The sequence below is a fragment of the Moschus berezovskii genome, chromosome 17 (assembly GCF_049115385.1).
Source record: "Moschus berezovskii isolate FMDL1 chromosome 17, NW_MosBer_1.0, whole genome shotgun sequence".
Classification (NCBI taxonomy): domain Eukaryota; kingdom Metazoa; phylum Chordata; class Mammalia; order Artiodactyla; family Moschidae; genus Moschus; species Moschus berezovskii.
The window spans coordinates 57,247,430-57,267,687 of record NC_142476.1 but is presented as its reverse complement, the minus strand read 5'-3'; the positions used below and the strand labels follow the sequence as shown (position 1 = coordinate 57,267,687).

Genomic DNA, 20,258 nt, shown 5'->3' with positions numbered 1-20,258 from the left:
TCCCTCTCTGTCAAACAATCTCTATAGTCTAGTACCCTAATCTAATGCCACTTGATAGTTCCTTAGTGTTTATTCTTTCTAAAGTGTTTTCCCATTTGGAATCATGTTTACTCAAAGCCCTTAACACTGAAAAAAGTAGGCAGAAGGTACTAAAAAGGTATGAGTCTGTCTTCTCTCCAAAAAGGCATTGTTAACATCTATAAAACTGTGTATGCTATGATATCATCTGCACAGGCATTATATGAAATAACATGCAAAATACTTCATAGGACATTTCAACTGAAAAATAAAACAAACAATTCTAGAACTAAAGCTGTACTTTTTTAGAACTGAAATTTACCACCATCAGAATGCTTTACTCCAAGCAACGAACATTCTGTTAATAAGCAGTGGTGGTGCCCAGCGGCAACTCCATCAGACTGTGAAAACTATCCCCAAGTAAGGAGAAACTGCACCTGCTGTCCAATTAGTTTCAAGAAAAATGTTTTAGCTTTCCACCCTCTTCCATCCAAGTTGCAGCCCCAAGCCTCCTTTCTATACAGAAACCTGCAGCTGCCAGTCCTTTCCCAAGCAACTAGTGTCCCCTCCTCCAACTCCCATGACAAAAACTGAGCAGTTGCTTAGCATTTCCTAAAACAAATCTCTCCCAAGAGGTATTAAGTCTGGGAGGAAAAGAAGAATGTACAAGATCAGAAGACAGACTCATGCTGTTGATACCCTGTATCAAAGTTCTGATAGTCTAGTACAGCAGTTTTCAAATTTGAGTTCTTCCTACAGTCTAAATTCCACTCCGAGGGACTATGATTCACTAGTCCTCGAGTGAGGTGGGAATTCTGAATTTTAAACAAGGAAGGTCATTTGGACGCAGGAGGTCCTCACACCGCAGTTTATGAAAAACAATTAGTCTCCTACCTCTCAGAGTTTGCTAAAAATAGTTTTCTTTTTTGAGGAAAACTGACATAGTATATGCTGGTGTTTAGTCGCCAAGTCGTGTCTGACTCTTTTGCGACCCCATGGACAGTAGGCCGCCAGGCTCCTCTGTCCATGGGATCTCCAGCCAAGAACACTGGAGTGGGTTGCCATTTCCTCCTCCAGGGGATCTTCCCCACCCAGTGATCGAACTCTCATCTCTTGTCTCCCGCACAGGCGGGTTCTTTACCACTAGCGCCACCTGGGAATCCCCAAGGCGGATTCTTTACCACTGAGCTACCAGGAAGCCCGACATAATACATACATTTCGTGAAACTTACAAGTTTCTCCTAAATGTTTCCTCTTTAGCACAACGAAACAATGGAGGGGGTCGGGGGTTTTAGGCACAAAGCGTCCTCAGGGGACCGCCGGCGGCACCAGGTAGTACTCGCAGCACAACGTCATCGCTCCATCCCCTCTCACGGACTGGAAGGGGGGCCCACACGCCCTTTCCAGAAGACACGTTCCTTTGGCCTGCACAACGTGAAGAATATACTTGTCAAGCATTTGGAAGGTGGGAGGTTGCAGGTAAAACTGCCCTGGTAGCTTCCGCAGGAAAACGAAAGGACCCTCCCTCAGTCAGCCAAACCGCACTCCTGGTCTGGCTGAGCGCGCTCCCCTGCCCTGGCCACCCCCGCACCGTCCCCCAGGGCCGCTGCAGGGTCTAGTAACTTGCCAGATCCTCTTCTGCCCCTAAGACCCGGGATCCCCAGGGCAGGGGCGGGGACCAGCCCGGATCCACCGCGTGCTCTGTACAGCCGGCTCCGCTTGCTTCCCGGGGAGGTCCCTCCTCTCCCGTCCGTCCGATGGCAGCCAGATGCGGACTCAGAAGCCCAAGGCCACGGCCCCCACTCACCTGGGCCGCAGCGCGCCGGCCGGCTGCGCGAAAAGAGCTAGGAGCAAGGACGCAGCGCAGCACGGAGGGCCGGACTTTTCAATTTGCGCGGGATGGCCCAAGACTCCGCCCCAAAGCAGTGACGTCACTCCGCTGCGACGTCTGCTCCGCTTCCCGCGGCTTCCCGCTTCCGGCCTGAGTCGCCGGGTCCTGGCCACCTGGATACCTGCCGCCGCCACCGCAGTCAGCCCCTCGACTCCGAAGCGTCCTTATGGAGGGGTGAGCGGAGCTGGCTCAGCTGCCTTACAGGGCATGGCTCCCGGAACGCGCGTTGAGTTCCTTTCGCAGGCTGATGGAGTCGTGAATCTCTCCCAATTGCGGCCTCAGGTCCAGGCGCTGAAGCTGGGAGAGCGCCGCCCTGTGTTTATGTTGAGGTTTCTAAACTTAAAAAGGGTCCTGGCTGGAATTGTCCCTAGTGCTTGTGTTGTGTTGCTTACCCTGGCTCTTAACAGGCGCTTCTCGTGGGTTCCAGGGACACAGAAAGTGCAACTTGAGGTATATATTCTTTGGACCCTTCCGGAAGGGGAGGAAGCGCTTACTAAGTAATTTAATTGATAAATGACAGAGAGTCTTTACTTAACCTGACTGGACGGGCTCCTCCTGCCCTCTTCTCAACTAGGACTCAACCTTGGTCGATAAAGACTTGAACAAACAGTAACATAGTTTGTAACATCAAGTCCACATCCTTTGGGCTTCCCTGGTGGTTCAGTGGTGAAGAATCTGCTTGCCAGTACAGGAGACACGGGTTCCATCCCTAGGTCGGAAAGATCCCCTGGAGAAGGAAATGTCAACCCTCTCCAGTAGTATTGCCTGGAAAATCCATGGACGGAGGAGTCTGGCGGGCTGCAGTCTATGGGGTCGCAAAAGAGTGGAACCCGACTTAGCAGCTGAACAACAACTACCACATTCCTTAGGTCACCCCAGCCCCACTTGAAATGCCTACCTGAGAAAGTTCAAGGCTACCAAAAGAATTCAGCATTTGTTCCCGTCAACATCCAAAGACAAGATCTCTATCCCCAGCGTCTCTAAGAAGGGAGGAGGTTAACTTCCATAAATTCTGGCTAGCAGTCTCAGGTCAGTTCTCCTTCTCATTCTTTTTTATTTTTCACTCCCTGACTCTACTGAGTCACCACGCACACACACCCCTATTTTCTCTTGAAACTGCCCAGTTACTTCTGTACAAATCCAGAGTGAGTTCACTTCATGATTGACACTTTTCCTTATTGCAGTGTATTACTGACTGAAGTCTGTGCTAACTACTTTACCTGGTGTCCTGCTTTATCTTTGGCCTGGAGAAACTAAGCAGTCATGAAAATGGGTTATGGTGCATAGACTTTAAAGACACTTTTTATTTTGGCAGCCACATGGGGTGAAACTTCTAGTCCTCATGATACTCTGGACCTGATTACTGTCTTCTTAGGAATATTGCAGAAAAAGAAATTGGAAAGAACCTTAGGGTAGACCACAGAGTATACTTTTGGCCCAGAGATGGGCATGAATGATAAATTCAGACTCAATTGAAGGAGTTAAAGGAGGAAAAGTGATTTTTTAAAATGCTCCCATTTTGATTGCCGGCTCTGCGTGTTTTTCTCATACTTCTTTTTAAAGTCTTTTCATGATGAATCTGACATCTATCATGTCAACATGCTACCTTATAAATTGTTGGAAAGATACCACTTGGGGGAAATATGCTAAGTGGGAACGTGGCTGCCTCCCCCAGGTCTAGTCTTAATAGCCGAGACTAGGAGAGGAGGTCAGAAAAACGATCTTCCTTTGTGGTTCCAACACCTGTACAGCAGTAGACCTCACTCTGGATCTGCTTGGAGCTGCCTGTAGTGGAAGGTGGGGGACAGTTGCAAACTGGAGTAAGTGGAAAAGGAATCTAAATGTGGGTGGGAGGGGGGAGGAGGGGTTTTAGAAAGGAGCCCAAACATCAAAAATGTGCCCACTGCATCATGAGACTTGACAGGTTCAGTTCAGTTCAGTTGCTCAGTCATGTCCGACTCTTTGCGACCCCATGAATCACAGTACGCCAGGCCTCCCTGTCCATCACCAACTCCCGGAGTTCACTCAAACTCATGTCCATTGAGTTGGTGATGCCATTCAGCCATCTCATTCTCTGTCGTCCCCGTCTCCTCCCACCCCCGATCCCTTCTAGCATCAGACTCTTTTCCAGTGAGTCAACTCGTTGCATGAGGTGGCCAAAGTATTGCAGTTTCAGCTTTAGCATCAGTCCTTCCAGTGAACACCCAGGATTGATCTCCTTTAGAATGGACTGGTTGGATCTCCTTGCAGTCCAAGGGACTCTCAAGAGTCTTCTCAGGTTACTGCCCTACAAACAACCCATATCTTTATTACTAATTTGACTCCAGAGGTTCTAGACAGGACTCTTAGCTATGGGGTTTAAAAACTAAAGAAGAAAATACCAGTTAACAATGACTTCCTAAACAGAATATTTTTACACTTTGGAAAGGTAAAACCATTTGAATCAATTCATGCAGTTACTTACTATTGGGTGGGCCAGAAAGTTTGGGTGTTTCCATAACGTCAATGCATGCCTTAGGTGTTCCTGTCCGTACTAAGTGATATGGGGAACACGAAGAACTGGTTACTGTCTTTAAGCAAGTTTCTGTACACAAAACATATATGCATCAAGAAGTGAAATCACAAATCATGATGATATGTTAATAATTCTGAAATGAGTGGCACAGACCACACAATTATCAGCTTAAGATTCAGTTGTTTTACCAGCTCTCTGAAGTCGTTCCTGGCATGTGCTGAAAACATCCTGTGATGACCTCTGCTTGACTTTTCTCATACTATTTTATTTGACTTTGTCCCCCAGATTTACCAGATAATAATATAGGCCCAGTTACATTTCAATTTCAGGTAAACAGATACATTTTTTTAGTACAAGTATGCCTAGTGCAATATTTGAAACATTCTAAAAAAATTTCCATGTTTATCTGAAATTGTGTTGTACCTGGACAGCTGTGTACATAGCACATCTTCTTCATCCATTCACCCATCAGTAGACACTTAGGTTGTTTTCACATCCTAACTATTGTAAATAATGCCATAATGAACATAGGGGTGCATACAATTTTCAAATTAATGTTTTCAGATTCTTTGGATAAATACCCAGAAGTGGAATTGCTGGGTCATGTGATATTTCTAGTTTTAATTTTTTGAGGAATCTGCATACTATTGTCCATAGTGGCTGCACCAATAGTGTAAAAGTTTCCTTTATCTCCCACATTCTCTCCAGTATTTCTTATCTTTTTGATAATAGGCATTCTTAACAGAAGTGAGGTGATTTATCATGGTGGTTTGGTTTGCATTTCTGTAATAATAAGTGTGCTTGAACATCTTTTCATGTGCTTGTTTGACATTTTATATCTTCTTTGGGAAAATGTCTGTTCATATCCTCTGCCTATTTTTGTATTGTTTAGATTTCTTTTTTTATGTTAAGTTGAATGAGTTTTGTATATATACATATACAACCTAGATAACTTATTAAAAAGCAGAGACATTACTTTGCCAACAAAGGTCCGTCTAGTCAAGGCTATGGTTTTTCCAGTGGTCATGTATGGATGTGAGAGTTGGACTGTGAAGAAAGCTGATCACTGAAGGATTGATGCTTTTGAACTGTGGTGTTGGAGAAGACTCTTGAGAGTCCCTTGGACTGCAAGAAGATCCAACTAGTCCATCCTAAGGAAGACCAGTCCTGGGTGTTCACTGGAAGGACTGATGCTAAAGCTGAAACTCCAATACTTTGACCACATGCAAAGAGTTGACTCACTGGAAAAGACCCTGATGCTGGGAGGGATTGGGGGCAGGAGGAGAAGGGGACGACAGAGAATGAGATGGCTGAATGGCATCACCGACTCGATGGACATGAGTTTGAGTGAACTCCAGGAGTTGGTGATGGACAGGAAAGCCTGGCGTGCTGTGATTCATGGGGTCGCAAAGAGTTGGACACGACTGAGTGACTGAACTGAACTGAACTGATACATATATATACACCTATAAATTTAGGTATATAAATATATACCTATATATATTTATATTAATATTTATATTTAAATTTATGCCTATTTCGGAGAAGGCAATGGCACCCCACTCCAGTACACTTGCCTGGAGAATCCCATGGACAGAGGAGCCTGGTGGGCTGCAGTCCATGGGGTCGCTAAGAGTCAGACATGACTGAACGACTTCACTTTCACTTTACACTTGCATGCATTGGAGAAGGAAATGGCAACCCACTCTAGTATTCTTGCCTGGAAAATCCCATGGACAGGATCCTGGTGGGCTGCAGTCCATGGGGTCGCTAAGAGTCAGGCATGACTGAACGACTTCACTTTCACTTTACACTTTCATGCATTGGAGAAGGAAATGGCAACCCACTCCAGTATTCTTGCCTGGAGAATTCCAGGGATGGGGGAGCCTGGTGGGCTTCCATCTATGGGGTCGCACAGAGTCAGACACGACTGAAGCGACTTAGCAGCAGCAGCATGCCTATTAACCTATATGTGCTTGAACATCTTTTCATGTGCTTGTTTGACATTTTACATCTTCTTGGGAAAATGTCTATTCAGATCCTCTGCCATGAACATGGAATATCTTTACATTTATTTGGGTCTTCTTTAATTTCTTTCATCAGTGCCTTATACTTTTCTGCATACAGGTCTTTTATGTCCCTGGTTAAATTTATTCCTAGATATTTTATTGTTTTTGATGTAACTGTAAATGGGATTATTATATTTTTGTTTCTCTTTTTGATAGTTATCAGTGTACAGGAATGCTAAAAACCTGTGTGTTGATTTTTTAAACTGAAACGTGACTAAATTTGTTTATTTTAGCAGTTTTTTGTGTGGAGTATTTAGAATTTTCTGTGTAGAGAACAATACATGTTTATAAAGGATATTAAGCCTATAGTTTCCTTTTTTGGATTACCTTTGTCTAGTGTTTGTATTGGGTTAATACCGATTTTGTAAAATGTGTTTGGAAGGCTTCCTTCCTCTTCATTGTTTTAGAAGAGTTTTTAAAAGATAGGTATTAATTTTTTTGAATGTTTCATGGAATTTATTAATACCAGTGAAGTCATTTGTTCCTGGGCTTCTGTTTGTTGGGAGTTTTTTATTATAGTTTCAATCTTGTTACAGTAAGTGGTCTATTCAGATTTTCTATTGGTTCCTGACTCAATCTCATAAGACAGTATGTTTCTAGAAATGTAACCAGTTCTTGTGTATTGCCCAATTTGTTGTGTATAATTGTTCATAATAGCCGGGTGTCATCCTCTGTATTTCTGTGGTTATCAGTTGTAACTTCCACTCTTTAATTTCTCATTTTATTTATTTAAAGCCTCTTTCTTTCTTGGTTAGTCTAGGTAAAGGTTCTTTTCAAAGAACTAGCTCTTAGTTTCACTGATACTTTAGTCTCTTTCATTTATTTCCACTTTGATGTTTATTATTTACTTTCTTCTAATTTGGGCTTGTTTGCTCTTCTTTTTTTTTTCCTAGTTCTTTTAGGGGTAAAGTTAAATTATTTAGGGTTTTTCTTGTTTTTTGAGGTATCCTGTGCTGCTACAAACTTTCCTCTTAGAACCACTTTTGCTGCATTTATAAATTTTGATATGTCCTATTTCTGTGTTAATTTTCTCTAGATATTTGTAAAATTTCTTCTTTTATTCTTTGATGACTCATTCATTGTTATTCACTGTCCAGTAGCATGTTGTTTAGTCTCCACATTTTTGTGGGTGTTTTTTTTCTTTTGATTGATTTCTAGTTTCATACTGTTGTGGTCAGAGAGATTGCTTGATGTGATTTCAGTCTTGAACTTACTGATACTTTTTTTGTGACCTAACAGGTGATCTATCCTGGAGAGTGTTCCATGTACACTTGAGAAGAATGTGTATTCTGCTGATTTGGGATGGGATGAAGTATGTATGTATTAAGTCTATATGATCTAATATCATTTAAGACTAATGTTTCTATATTGATTTTCTGTCTGGATGACCACTGATATTTATTCTCAGGTGTTCCCAACTTGGTAGGAGTAAAATCTGCTAGCTTGGAGTAAATCTAATTATGTCATCCTAAAAGGTGCTAGGATATCACCCAAAATATCCTAGCCACACCCAGAAGGTTGGGTGGGTGGACTTGCCTTCAAAACTGGACCAAGTAGCAGATGGGATTTCAGGATATTATGAAATAAAAATAACCAGGATTTTGTGACCAACATTATATCTTCCACAATAAATGCATCCAATAATTTGTTTAAATTAGATTATAAAAAGTATAAGCTTTACCAGCATTTTTATAATTTAATTTGACTAAGAACAAACTTAGAAAAGAACAAAGCAAACAAAACACAAGATATATAAGTGAAATGGCATATGTCCAAGCTTGGCTTCTGCAGATTCTTCGGACACTCTGCTGAAGTGTACATAGTCTGAAACAGCTCTGGTTAATATTTCTTTGTTTGGTCCTGTATCAAAGTCTTATATCCCTTATTCTGTAATCTTGAATTTTCTGTATTGGTAGGAATCAGCGACTAAGATAGACTAGAATGGGTGAATTTAACTCAGATGACCATTACATCTACTACTGTGGGCAAGAATCCCTTAGAAGAAATGGAGTAGCCATCATGGTCAAAAAAGAGTCCGAAATACAGTACTTGGATGCAATCTCAAAAATGACAGAATGATCTCTGTTCGTTTCCAAGGCAAACCATTTAATGTCACGGTAATTCAAACCTATGCCCCAACGAGTAACACTGAAGAAGCTGAATTTGAATAGTTCTATGAAGACCTACAAGACCTTTTAGAACGAACACCAAAAAAAAGATGTCCTTTTCGTTATAGGGGACTGAAATGCAAAAGTAGAAAGTCAGGAAACACCTGGAGTAACAGGCAAATTTGGCCTTGGAGTACAGAATGAAGCAGGGCAAAGGCTAATAGAGTTTTGCCAAGAGAACGCACTGGTCATAGCAAACACCCTTTTCCAACAACACAAGAGAAGACTCTACGCATGGACATCACCAGATGGTCAACACCGAAATCAGATTGATTATATTCTTTGCAGCCAAAGATGGAGAAGCTCTATACAGTCAGCAAAAACAAGACCAGGAGCTGACTGTGGCTCAGATCATGAACTCCTTATTGCCAAAATCAGACTTAAATTGAAGAAAGCAGGGAAAACCATTAGACCATTCAGGTATGACCTAAATCAAATCCCTTGTGACTATACAGTGGAAGTGAGAAATAGATTTAAGGGACTAGATCTGATAGAGTGCCTGATGAACTATGGACAGAGCTTCATGACAATGTACAGAAGAGAGGGATTAAGACCATCCCCATGGAAAAGAAATGCAAAAAAGCAAAATGACTGAGGAGGCATTACAGATAGCTGGGAAAAGAAGAGAAGTGAAAAGCAAAGGAGAAAAGGAAAGATATTCCCATCTGAATGCAGAGTTCCAAAGAAAAACAAGGAGAGATAAAAAAGCCTTCCTCTGTGATCAGTGCAAAGAAATAGAGGAAGACAACAAAATGGGAAAGACTAGAGATCTCTTCAAGAAAATTAGAGATACCAAGGGAACATTTCATGCAAAGATGGGCTCGATAAAGGACAGAAATGGTATGGACCTAACAGAAGCAGAAGATATTAAGAAGAGGTGGCAAGAATACACAGAAGGACTGTTCAAAAAAGATCTTCATGACCCAGACAATCACAACAGTGTGATCACTCACCTTGAGCCAGACATCCTGGAATGTGAAGTCAAGTGGGCCTTAGAAAGCATCACTATGAACAAAGCTAGTAGAAGTGATGGAATTCCAGTTGAGCTATTTCAAATTCTGAAAGATGATGCTGTGAAAGTGCTGCAGTCAATATGCCAGCAAATTTGGAAAACCCAGCAGTGGCCACAGGACTGGAAAAGGTCAGTTTTCAATCCAATCCCAAAGAAAGGCAATGCCAAAGAATGTTCAAACTACCGCACAATTGCATTCATCTCACACGCTAGTAAAGTCATGCTCAAAATTCTCCAAGCCAGGCTTCAGCAAAACGTGAACTGTGAAATTCCAGATGTTCAAGTTGGTTTTAGAAAGGCAGAGGAACCAGAGATCAAATTGCCAACATCCGTTGGATCATTGAAAAAGCAAGAGAATTCCAGAAGAACATCTATTTCTGCTTCATTGAGTATGCCAAAGCCTTTGACTGTGTGGATCACAAGAAACTGTGGAAAATTCTGAAAGATGGGAATACCAGACCATCTGACCTGTCTCTTGAGAAACCTGTATGCAGGTCAGGAAGCAACAGTTAAAACTAGACAACAGACTGGTTCCAAATAGGAAAAGGAGTACGTCAAGGCTGTATATTGTCACCTAGGTTATGATCAACCTAGATAGTATATTAAAAAGCAGAGATGTTACTTTGCCAACAAAGGTCTGTCTAGTCAAGGCTATGGTTTTTCCAGTAGTCGTGTATGGATGTGAGAGTTAGACCGTGAAGAAAGCTGAGCACCAAAGAATTGATACCTTTGAACTGTGGTGTTGGAGAAGACTCTTGAGAGTCCCTTGGACTGCAAGAAGATCCAACCAGTCCATCCTAAAGGAGATCAGTTCTGGGTGTTCATTGGAAGGACTGATGCTGAAGCTGAAACTCCAGTTCTTTGGCCACCTCATGGGAAGAGTTGACTCATTGGAAAAGACCCTAATGCTTGGAATGATTGGGGGCAGGAGGAGAAGGGGTCGACAGAGGATGAGATGGCTGGATGGCATCACCGACTCGATGGACATGGGTTTGGGTAGACTGCGGGAATTGGTGATGGACAGGGAGGCCTGGCGTGCTGTGATTCATGGGGTCGCAAAGAGTCAGACACAACTGAGCAACTGAACTGAGAGCTATTTAGTGATGACAGGCCATTCCCTTCGTGTCAGAATATTTTATTATCTCCTTTACCCTCCTAGTTTGCTGCTGCTGCTGCGTCACTTCAGTCGTGTCCGACTCTGTGTGACCCCATAGACAGAAGCCCACCAGGGTCCCCCATCCCTGGGATTCTCCAGGCAAGAACACTGGAGTGGGTTGCCATTTCCTTCTCCAGTGTGTGAAAGTGAAAAGTGAAAGTGAAGTCGCTCAGTCGTGTCCGACCCTTAGCGACCCCATGGACTGCAGCCTACCAGGCTCCTCCATCCATGGGATTTTCTAGGCAAGAGTACTGGAGTGGCTTGCCATTGCCTTCTCCTAGTTTACTACTTTTAAATTCTGACTGCAAGTGAGGAGTGATCACATAGGGAGATTAACAACAAGAACAACAAAGATGATGCCTAGACCTTGCCTAGGAGATTGAAATTGAAATTAACTATTAACCCTTCTCTGTTTTTTTTTCTGTTGCTGTAACAAAGTATGACAATCTTAATGGTTTAAAATAATACACATTTGTTATCTTACAGTTCTGGAGACCAGTTTTCTGAAATGAATCTAATAGGGCTGTATTCCTTCTAGAAGCTGCAGGGGAAATCTGTTTTGTTGCCTTTTCTAGTTTCAGCAGCAGCCTACATTCTTTGACTTGTGGCATCTCCTTCCATCTTCAAAGCATATTACACCAAAGTCTGCTTCTCTTGTCAAATCTCTTTTTATAAATGTTGACCCTCTTGAAAGTAAAAAGTGAAAATTCCTCAGTCATGTCCATCTCTGTGATCCCATGTAGCCCACCAGGCTCTTCTGTTAATGTGATTCTCCAGGCAAGAATACTGGAGTGGGTTGCCATTCCCTTCTCTAGGGTATCTTCCCAACCCAGGGATTGAACCCAGGTCTCCTGCCTTGCAGGGAGATTCTTTACCATCTGAGTCATGAGAGTAGCCCTTGACTCTCTTGCTTCCTTTCTTATAAGACTTTTGTGGTTAGTTTGTGTTTATCTACATATCAGGATAAACTCCTTGTCTTAAAACCCTTTTTCTCCCCGTATGTCTGAATTGTAATGTAAATACTGCATTTTAAATCAGTAAGGAAATTAAAAAGACAAAATTTTCTACATGTTTTATATATCATTAAATATTATTATTATACTGCCATTCTTAACAGTATGCTGACTAAAATATAACCATTTATTACATAATGTGCAAAAATTCCAAAATATTTTTTTAGTCATAAGAGGGTCAAGAAATTGTATGTTTCTGTGAAAGGAGGCCGGAGAGAATCCTTCAGTCAAAAAATAAGAGGGATGCTAATTTAGAGTCTTGAATGCCACATTAAAGGGATTTAGTGCATGGCAGGGTATTCAATATTGTTTTATTCTAGGAAATCTGTGGTGATGAAATGACCTTTTACAACTGAGATTAAAAACAGGAAATGAAGTCATTTTCGTGAGGTCTTTTGAATTTTCATCTTTACTTTTAGAATTTTTTTAAAAAGGAGTTTTAGAGGGGCAAAATGGGTGAAGGAAGTTAAATGGTAGACATCCAGTTATAAGATAAATGTCACAAGGATGTAATGTATAGCACTGTAATTGTGGTTAATGATTCTGTGTTGTATATCTAAAAGTTCCTGAAAGTAGATCGTTTTAAAAAAATTCCTCAGCAACCCTCAGGTACCTGCACTGTAGCTGCTCCCTCATGTGGTCACAGAGAATAGATCATGAAAGTCCTCTTAGACTTTTTAACACAAAAAAATTTGTAACTATCTATGGGGATGGATGTTAAGTTAATTAGACTTACTATGGTTATACATGCCTGTACATAATAAAAGGTTTTATTAGTTTAGTTTTCCACAGTTGTTAGGATTTTCATAACTATAAAACTCTTCCTAGAATGTAAAGGCAGTATCAAATGCTTAGGGACCATAGGTTTTTCTTCCCATGTGGCCTTGTGCTTTGTGGAAAATAGACTAATACTTGACAGTGGAATGCTTTTATTACTTATAACCCTAAATATTTTCCCAAAGAGACCTGGTTCAGCCAGTCTTCAGGCTTTAATTCTTGATACCTTCTTCATTTGACTTATTTAAAATCTCATTCATTATTCATCAAATGTAGATGCTTTTATTTTTTACATGAGTACCCAATGGTAATTAATCATTTGATCAAAATACCAGAATCAGTTAATATAGGTGTCAGTAAAAGATGGACCCTGGCAACATCAGATAACCATTGAAATTCTAACATCTGGAGTCAATATAGACTAACTGCAAATAACTTCTAACTTTGAGAAACTCTGGACATTTTCTTCCATATGACATTTCTCTAAATAAGACAAATGCTAGAGGCCTGACTGACCCTTTTTTTTTAATACTAATTCTCTTTGATTGCACATAGCATGACACATAAGTAATTTGCCTCCTGCCGCAAGCATTCTGATAATAATTCAGGTTATAAATTAGGGTGAACAATGGGGAGAGGTAGAAAACTAGTCATTGATAACTGTATTATTTTAAAGCTACTTTATGCTATTTATTTTCTTTTTTTCTTTATATGTCATTTTCCTGACAGTGAATGAGAAATATTGCCTATTCAGTAAGTGATTTCCATGAAGGAAAAACGTTGGCAAACTGGCTGCTTGCTACTTGCTTGATATTCAGAGATGAGGTCATCTGAGCACCCTGAGTAATCTTCCCCACAGACAGGATGGCGTGAGGATACAAAGATGGGTAACAATATCTGATTGATAGACCCTCACTTTCATCCTGAGATAAAGACTGGAGTATCACTGAGTCCTTGCCCTTTGATGTACAGCTCAGATAACAGCAGCCACTTCTCATTTTTCTCTTTTCACTTGGGGATGGCTGGGAAGAAAGAAGAAGCCAGGTTTACTTGCGGGACCAAATTTCTTTTCAGACTTCTCCTTCGTTGTACCTGAGAAATAAAGGACAGATCAATTAATAACTGGATTATATGATGAACACAATTTTTTGAAGTCAAGCTTACCACTAACTTTTGTAGAGATTTTAATTCTCCTAAAAGAGGATAGTTAAGTAAATAGTAGTTTAACTCTCCTGTGTGCCTCCAGGGTAAAAATGTGTTTAAAAAAATACAGGAGGTGGGGCTGCAACAGGGCATGGAAGAAGAGCAAAGACTTTAAAACTTCTTAATTCTGCAGTTGTCCAGTCTTTGGATTTGTTTCCTGATCTGTAAAAGGTTAGTTAAAATAAAACATAAAGAAGCTTCCTAGGTTTTTGTAAGGTATAGATATTCTATATTAATATCATCAGAGTCCACTGACTTACAAAAAAATATAATGTCAAGTGATGATCCCACAAATGAGAAAGTTTTCAATTAGATATTTTTGGAAGACATGCATATAAAAAGTTAAACTCATTTGATTTCAAAAGTCTAGGTTAAGAAATGTCTAAATTGGTCATGTATGGATGTGAGAGTTGGACTGTGAAGAAAGCTGATCACCGAAGAATTGATGCTTTTGAACTGTGGTGCTGGAGAAGACTCTTGAGAGTCCCTTGGACTGCAAGGAGATCCAGCCAGTCCATTCTAAAGGAGATCAATCCAGGGTGTTCATTGGAAGGACTGATGCTAAAGCTGAAACTGCAATACTTTGGCCACCTCATGCGTCGAGTTGACTCACTGGAAAAGAGTCTGATGCTGGGAGGGATTGGGGGTGGGAGGAGAAGGGGACGACAGAGAATGAGATGGCTGGATGGCATCACCGACTCGATGGACATGAGTTTGAGTGAACTCTGGGATTTGGTGATGGACAGGGAGGCCTGGCGTGCTGTGATTCATGGGGTCGCAAAGAGTCGGATACGACTGAGTGACTGAACTTAACTGAAATTTGTCAGAGAATGACAAGATGGTACAGTAGAAGGACTTGAGCTTACCTCTTTCTCATGAAAACATCAAAACCACAGCTGACTGCTGAAAAACCATTATCAAAAAAGACTGGAACCAGCCAAAATGACAAGGAGATCATAGGAAGGGTTCATTTGCAGTACAACCCGGCTCACCAGAGGGACAAAACTTAGTTCCACTGGCCAGAGGATAGGTACCAGTTTCTTCCGCTAGGAACCCTGCACAGACCTCTTAGGCCAGACTCAGCTACCGGGGGCAAACACCAGAAGAAAGAGGAGCTACACTCCTGCAGCCTGCAGAATGGAGACTAAAAAGAAAGGCAAAACGAGATAGCAGACGAATGTGTTCCGGATGAAGGAAAAAGATAAGACTTCAGAAACTAAGTGAAATGGAGATAGGTAGTATACCCAGAAAAAGAATTCAATGTGATGATAGTAAAAACCATTCTATATTTTGAAAAAGAATGGAAGCACAGATGAAAAAGATGCAAGAAATGTTTACTAAAGAGCTAGAAGATATAAAGAATAACAAAGTTGAACAATAGAGTAACTGTGATGCAAAATACATCAGAAGAACTCAATAGCAGAATAAAGGAGGCAGAAAAATGGATAAGTGAGGTGTAAGACAGAACAGAATGACATGATATATTTAAAGATGTGAAAGGGAAAAACTGACAACCACGAATACTTCTATATAGCAAGGCTCTTGTTCAGATTTAAAAGAGAAAAGGTTTATAGACAAGCAAAATTAAGAGAATTCAGCACCACCAAACCAAACTAGCTTTAAACAAATGCTAAAGGAACTTCTCTCAGTGGAGACCACAACTAGAAAGAAGAAAACTGCAAATGGAAAAGCTCACCAGTAAAGGCAAACATGCAGTAAAGGTAGGAAATCATCCACTACAAATATGATATCCAAAATTAGCAATTGTGGGACTTCCCTGGCAGTCTGGCTAAGATTCACACTTCCAAAGCAGGAGGTGCAGGTTTAGTTTTCCACATGCTGCACATACAAAATAAATAAAAATTTTAAAAGCAGCAATGATGATAATGCTGTTGTTACTGCTGCTAAGTCACTTCAGTCATGTCCGACTCTGTGTGACCCCATAGACAGAAGCCCACCAGGCCCCCCCGTCCCTGGGATTCTCCAGGCAAGAACACTGGAGTGGGTTGCCATTTCCTTCTCCAATGCATGAAAGTGAAAAGTGAAAGTGAAGTTGCTCAGTCGTGTCCGACTCATAGCGATCCCATGGACTGCAGCCTACCAGGCTCCTCCATCCGTGGGATTTTCTAGGCAAGAGTACTGGAGTGGCTTGCCATTGCCTTCTCCAAATGATGATAATAGGCGAGTACAAATGCAGAATATTGGAAATGCATTTGAAATTTAAGAGAAGAGTAACTTAATGTTGTTTATATATGGACTGCTATATCAAAACTTTGTGGTAACTGTAAATCAAAAATATACAATAGATATATACACACAAAATAGAAAAAACAATACCAAAACAACACTGGACAGCCATCAGATCACTAGAGAAGAGAACAAAAGAGGAGGGGAAGAAAAAAAGATGGAAGCAAGTTCAAAACTGAACAGAATGGCATTTTGATAATTACCTTACATAAAATGATTAAATGCTCCAACAGTCTACAGACTTAGACTGGCTGGATGGATATGAAGACAAGACCCATAAATACGCATTCTACAAGAGATCCACACTAGATCTAGGGACACATACATATGAAAGTAAGGGGATGGAAACGGGTATCGCATGCAAGTAAAACGCTCTAGAAGCTAGATTAATAATACTTTTATTAGGTAAAATAGACTTTAAAGAGTTTTGAAAGAGACAAAGAGGGACACTACATAATGATCAAGGGGTCATTAAACAAGAACACATAGCAATTGTACAAATATGTGCTCCCAACATAGGAGCACCTTGAATGTGAGGCAAGGCTAACAGCCATAAAAGGAGAAATCAGCAGTAACACATAATAGTGGAGGACTTTAACACCAACTTTCATCCATCAACGGATCATCCAGAAACAAAATCAATAAGGAAACATAGCCCTTAAATAACACATTAGACCAGATGGACTCAATCAATATTTATAGAGCATTCCATTCTAAAGCAGCAGAATACATATTCAGGTGCACATAGAATTTTCTCCTGGATAGATCACTGTAAGAAAAAAAAAGACAATAAAAACCCGTGGAGGCTAGCTGATTTGCAACCAAACAACTGGTGGATCACTGAAGAAATCAAAGAAGAATCTAAAATATACTCGGAAACAAATGAAAACATGATGATCCAAAACCAATGGGATATAGCAATAGCAAGTCTAAGAGGGACATTTAGAGCAATAAAAGCATACCTTAGGAAACAAGAAAAATGTTAAACAACCTAACCTTACAGCTAAAGCAACTAAAGAAAAATCAAACCCAAAGTTGTTAGAAGGAAAGAAAGCATAAAGATCAGAGCAGAAATAAATGAAATAGAGATGAAGAAAACAATAGAAAAAATAAGTGAAACTAAAGGCTGGTTCTTTGAAAAGATAAAATTGATAAAGCTTTAGCCAAGACTCATCAAGAAAATGAGAAAATAAAGGCTTACTTCTCTTACAAGTCAAAAAAGAAAGAGGCTCAAATCAATAAAATCTGAAATGAAAAAGGAGACAAGAAACAACACAAATATAAAGGATCCTGATGAAAGTGAAAGAGGAGAGTGAAAAGGTTGGCTTGAAGCTCAACATTCAGAAAACAAAGATCATGGCATCTGGTCCCATCACTTCATGGGAAATAGATGGAAAAACAGTGGAAACAGTGTCAGACTTTCTTTATTTGGGCTCCAAAATCACTGCAGATGCTGATTGCAGCCAGGAAATTAAAAGACGCTTACTCCTTGGAAGGAAAGTTATGACCAACCTTGATAGTATATTAAAAAGCAGAGACATTACTTTGCCAACCAAGGTCCGTCTAGTCAAGGCAATGGTTTTTCCTGTGGTCATGTATGGATGTGAGAGTTGGACTGTGAAGAAAGCTGATCGCTGAAGAATTGATGCTTTTGAACTGTGGTGTTGGAGAAGACTCTTGAGAGTCCCTTGTACCACAAGGAGATCCAACCAGTCCATTCTAAGGGAGATTGATCCTGGATGTTCATTGGAAGGACTGATGCTAAAGGTGAAACTGAAATACTTTGGCCACCTCATGCGACGAGTTGACTCACTGGAAAAGACTCTGATGCTGGGAAAGGTTGGGGGCGGGAGGAGAAAGGGACGACGGAGAATGAGATGGCTGGATGGCATCACCGACTCTGTGGACATGAGTTTGAGTGTACTCCGGGAGCTGGTGATGGACAGGGAGGCCTGGCGTGCTGTGATTCATGGGGTCGCGGAGAGTCGGACACGACTGAGCGACTGAACTGAACGGAACTGAACTGAAGAGACTACTGCCAGAGATTTATGAATGAAATGGACAAACTGGAAGAAATGGACAAATTCTTAGAAAGATACAACCTCCCTAGACTGACCCAGGAAGATATAGAAAATATGAACAGACCAATCAGAAGTACTAAAATTGCAACTGTGATTTAAAAACTCCCAACAAATGTCCAGGACCAGATGACTTCACAGGCAAATTCTATCAAACATTTAGAGAAAAGTTAACACTTATCCTTCTGAAACTATTAAAAAAAAAAAATCACAGAGGAAAGAACACTCCCAAACACAGTCTATGAGACCAACATCACCCTGATACCAAAACCAGACCAAGTTACCACAGTTCAGTTCAGTTCAGTCGCTCAGTCGTGTCCGACTCTCCGCGACCCCATGAATCACAGCACGCCAGGCCTCCCTGCCCATCACCAACTCCTGGAGTTCACTCAAACTCATGTGCACAGAGTCAGTGATGCCATCCAGCCATCTCATTCTCTGTCGTCCCCTTCTCCTCCCGCCCCCAACCTTTCCCAGCATCAGAGTCTTTTCCAGTGAGTCAACTCGTCGCATGAGGTGGCCAAAGTATTGCAGTTTCAGCTTTAGCATCAGTCCTTCCAATGAACATCCAGGATTGATCTCCTCTAGAATGGACTGGTTGGATCTCCTTGCAGTATAAGGGACTCTCAAGAGTCTTCTCCAACACCACAGTTCAAAAGCATCGATTCTTCGGCGATCAGCTTTCTTCACTGTCCAACTCTCACATCCATACATGACCACGGGAAAAACCATTGCCTTGACTAGACGGACCTTGGTTGGCAAAGTAATGTCTCTGCTTTTTAATATACTATCAAGGTTGGTCATAACTTTCCTTCCAAGGAGCAAGCGTCTTTTAATTTCCTGGCTGCAATCAGCATCTGCAGTGATTTTGGAGCCCCAAAAAAATAAAGTCTGACACTGTTTCCACTGTTTTTCCATCTATTTCCCATGAAGTGATGGGACCAGATGCCATGATCTTTGTTTTCTGAATGTTGAGCTTCAAGCCAACCTTTTCACTCTCCTCTTTCACTTTCATCAAGAGGCTTTTGAGTTCCTCTTCACTTTCTGCCATAAGGGTGGTGTCATCTGCATATCTGAGGTTATTGATATTTCTCCCGGCAATCTTGATTCCAGCTTGTGCTTCTTCCAGCCCAGCGTTCCTCATGATGTACTCTGCATATAAGTTAAATAAGCAAGGTGACAATATACAACCTTGACGTACACCTTTTCCTATTTGGAACCAGTCTGTTGTTCCATGTCCAGTTCTAACTGTTGCTTCCTGACCTGCATACAGGTTTCTCAAGAGGCAGGTCAGGTGGTCTGGGATTCCCATCTCTTTCAGAATGTTCCACAGTTTCTTGTGATCCACACAGTCAAAGGCTTTGGCATAGTCAATGAAGCAGAAATAGATGTTTTTCTGGAACTCTCTTGCTTTCTCCATGATCCAGCGGATGTTGGCAGTTTGATCTCTGGTGCCTCTGCCTTTTCTAAAACCTGCTTGAACATCTGGGAGTTCACGGTTTACATACTGCTGAAGCCTGGCTTGGAGAATTTTGAGCATGACTTTACTAGCATGTGAGATGAGTGCAATTGTGCGGTAGTTTGAGCATTCTTTGGCATTGCCTTTCTTTGGGATTGGGATGAAGACTGACCTTTTCCAGTCCTGTGGCCACTGCTGAGTTTTCCAAATCTGCTGGCATATTGAGTGCAGCACTTTCACAGCATCATCTTTCAAGAGTTGAAATAGCTCAACTGGAATTCCATCACCACCACTAGCTTTGTTAGTAGTGATGCTTTCCAAGGCCCACTTGACTTCACATTCCAAGATCATTATAGGGGACTGGAATGCAAAAGTAGTAAGTCAAGAAACTCCTGGAGTAACAGGCAAATTTGGCCTTGGAGCACGGAATGAAGCAGGGCAAAGGCTAATAGAGTTTTGTCAAGAGAATGCACTGGTCATAGCAAACACCCTCTTCCAACAACACAAGAGAAAACTCTACACATGGACATCACCAGATGGTCAACACCGAAATCAGATTGATTATATTCTTTGCAACCAAAGATGGAGAAGCTGTATACAGTTAGCGAAAACAAGACCAGGAGCTGACTGTGGCTCAGATCATGAACTCCTT

General features: G+C 41.3%; 3 protein-coding genes across 4 annotated transcripts in view; 1 reads left to right on the top strand and 2 right to left on the bottom strand.

The window, feature by feature from the left end:
- EXO1 (exonuclease 1) overlaps nucleotides 1-1,936 on the bottom strand; it is a 49,029-nt gene extending 47,093 nt beyond the window's left edge. The window contains exons 1-2 of the mRNA XM_055418835.2: nucleotides 1,826-1,936; nucleotides 1,251-1,443 (exon numbers count right to left, since the gene is read on the bottom strand). The gene's annotated coding sequence lies outside the window, so the exon portion shown is untranslated. The remainder of the gene's footprint in view (nucleotides 1-1,250; nucleotides 1,444-1,825) is intronic.
- Nucleotides 1,291-20,258, top strand: part of LOC148775167 (uncharacterized) — a 77,749-nt gene continuing 58,781 nt past the window's right edge. The window contains exons 1-3 of the mRNA XM_088844929.1: nucleotides 1,291-1,483; nucleotides 1,668-2,359; nucleotides 7,733-7,805. Coding sequence (XP_088701055.1) covers nucleotides 1,291-1,483; nucleotides 1,668-2,359; nucleotides 7,733-7,768 — 921 coding nt within the window. The 3' untranslated portion in view covers nucleotides 7,769-7,805. The remainder of the gene's footprint in view (nucleotides 1,484-1,667; nucleotides 2,360-7,732; nucleotides 7,806-20,258) is intronic.
- The window catches only part of WDR64 (WD repeat domain 64), a 150,544-nt gene continuing 143,913 nt past the window's right edge, over nucleotides 13,628-20,258 (bottom strand). For both annotated transcript variants that reach the window (XM_088845494.1, XM_088845492.1), the window contains exon 28: nucleotides 13,628-13,711. In XM_088845494.1, the coding sequence (XP_088701620.1) occupies nucleotides 13,628-13,711 (84 nt within the window). The remainder of the gene's footprint in view (nucleotides 13,712-20,258) is intronic.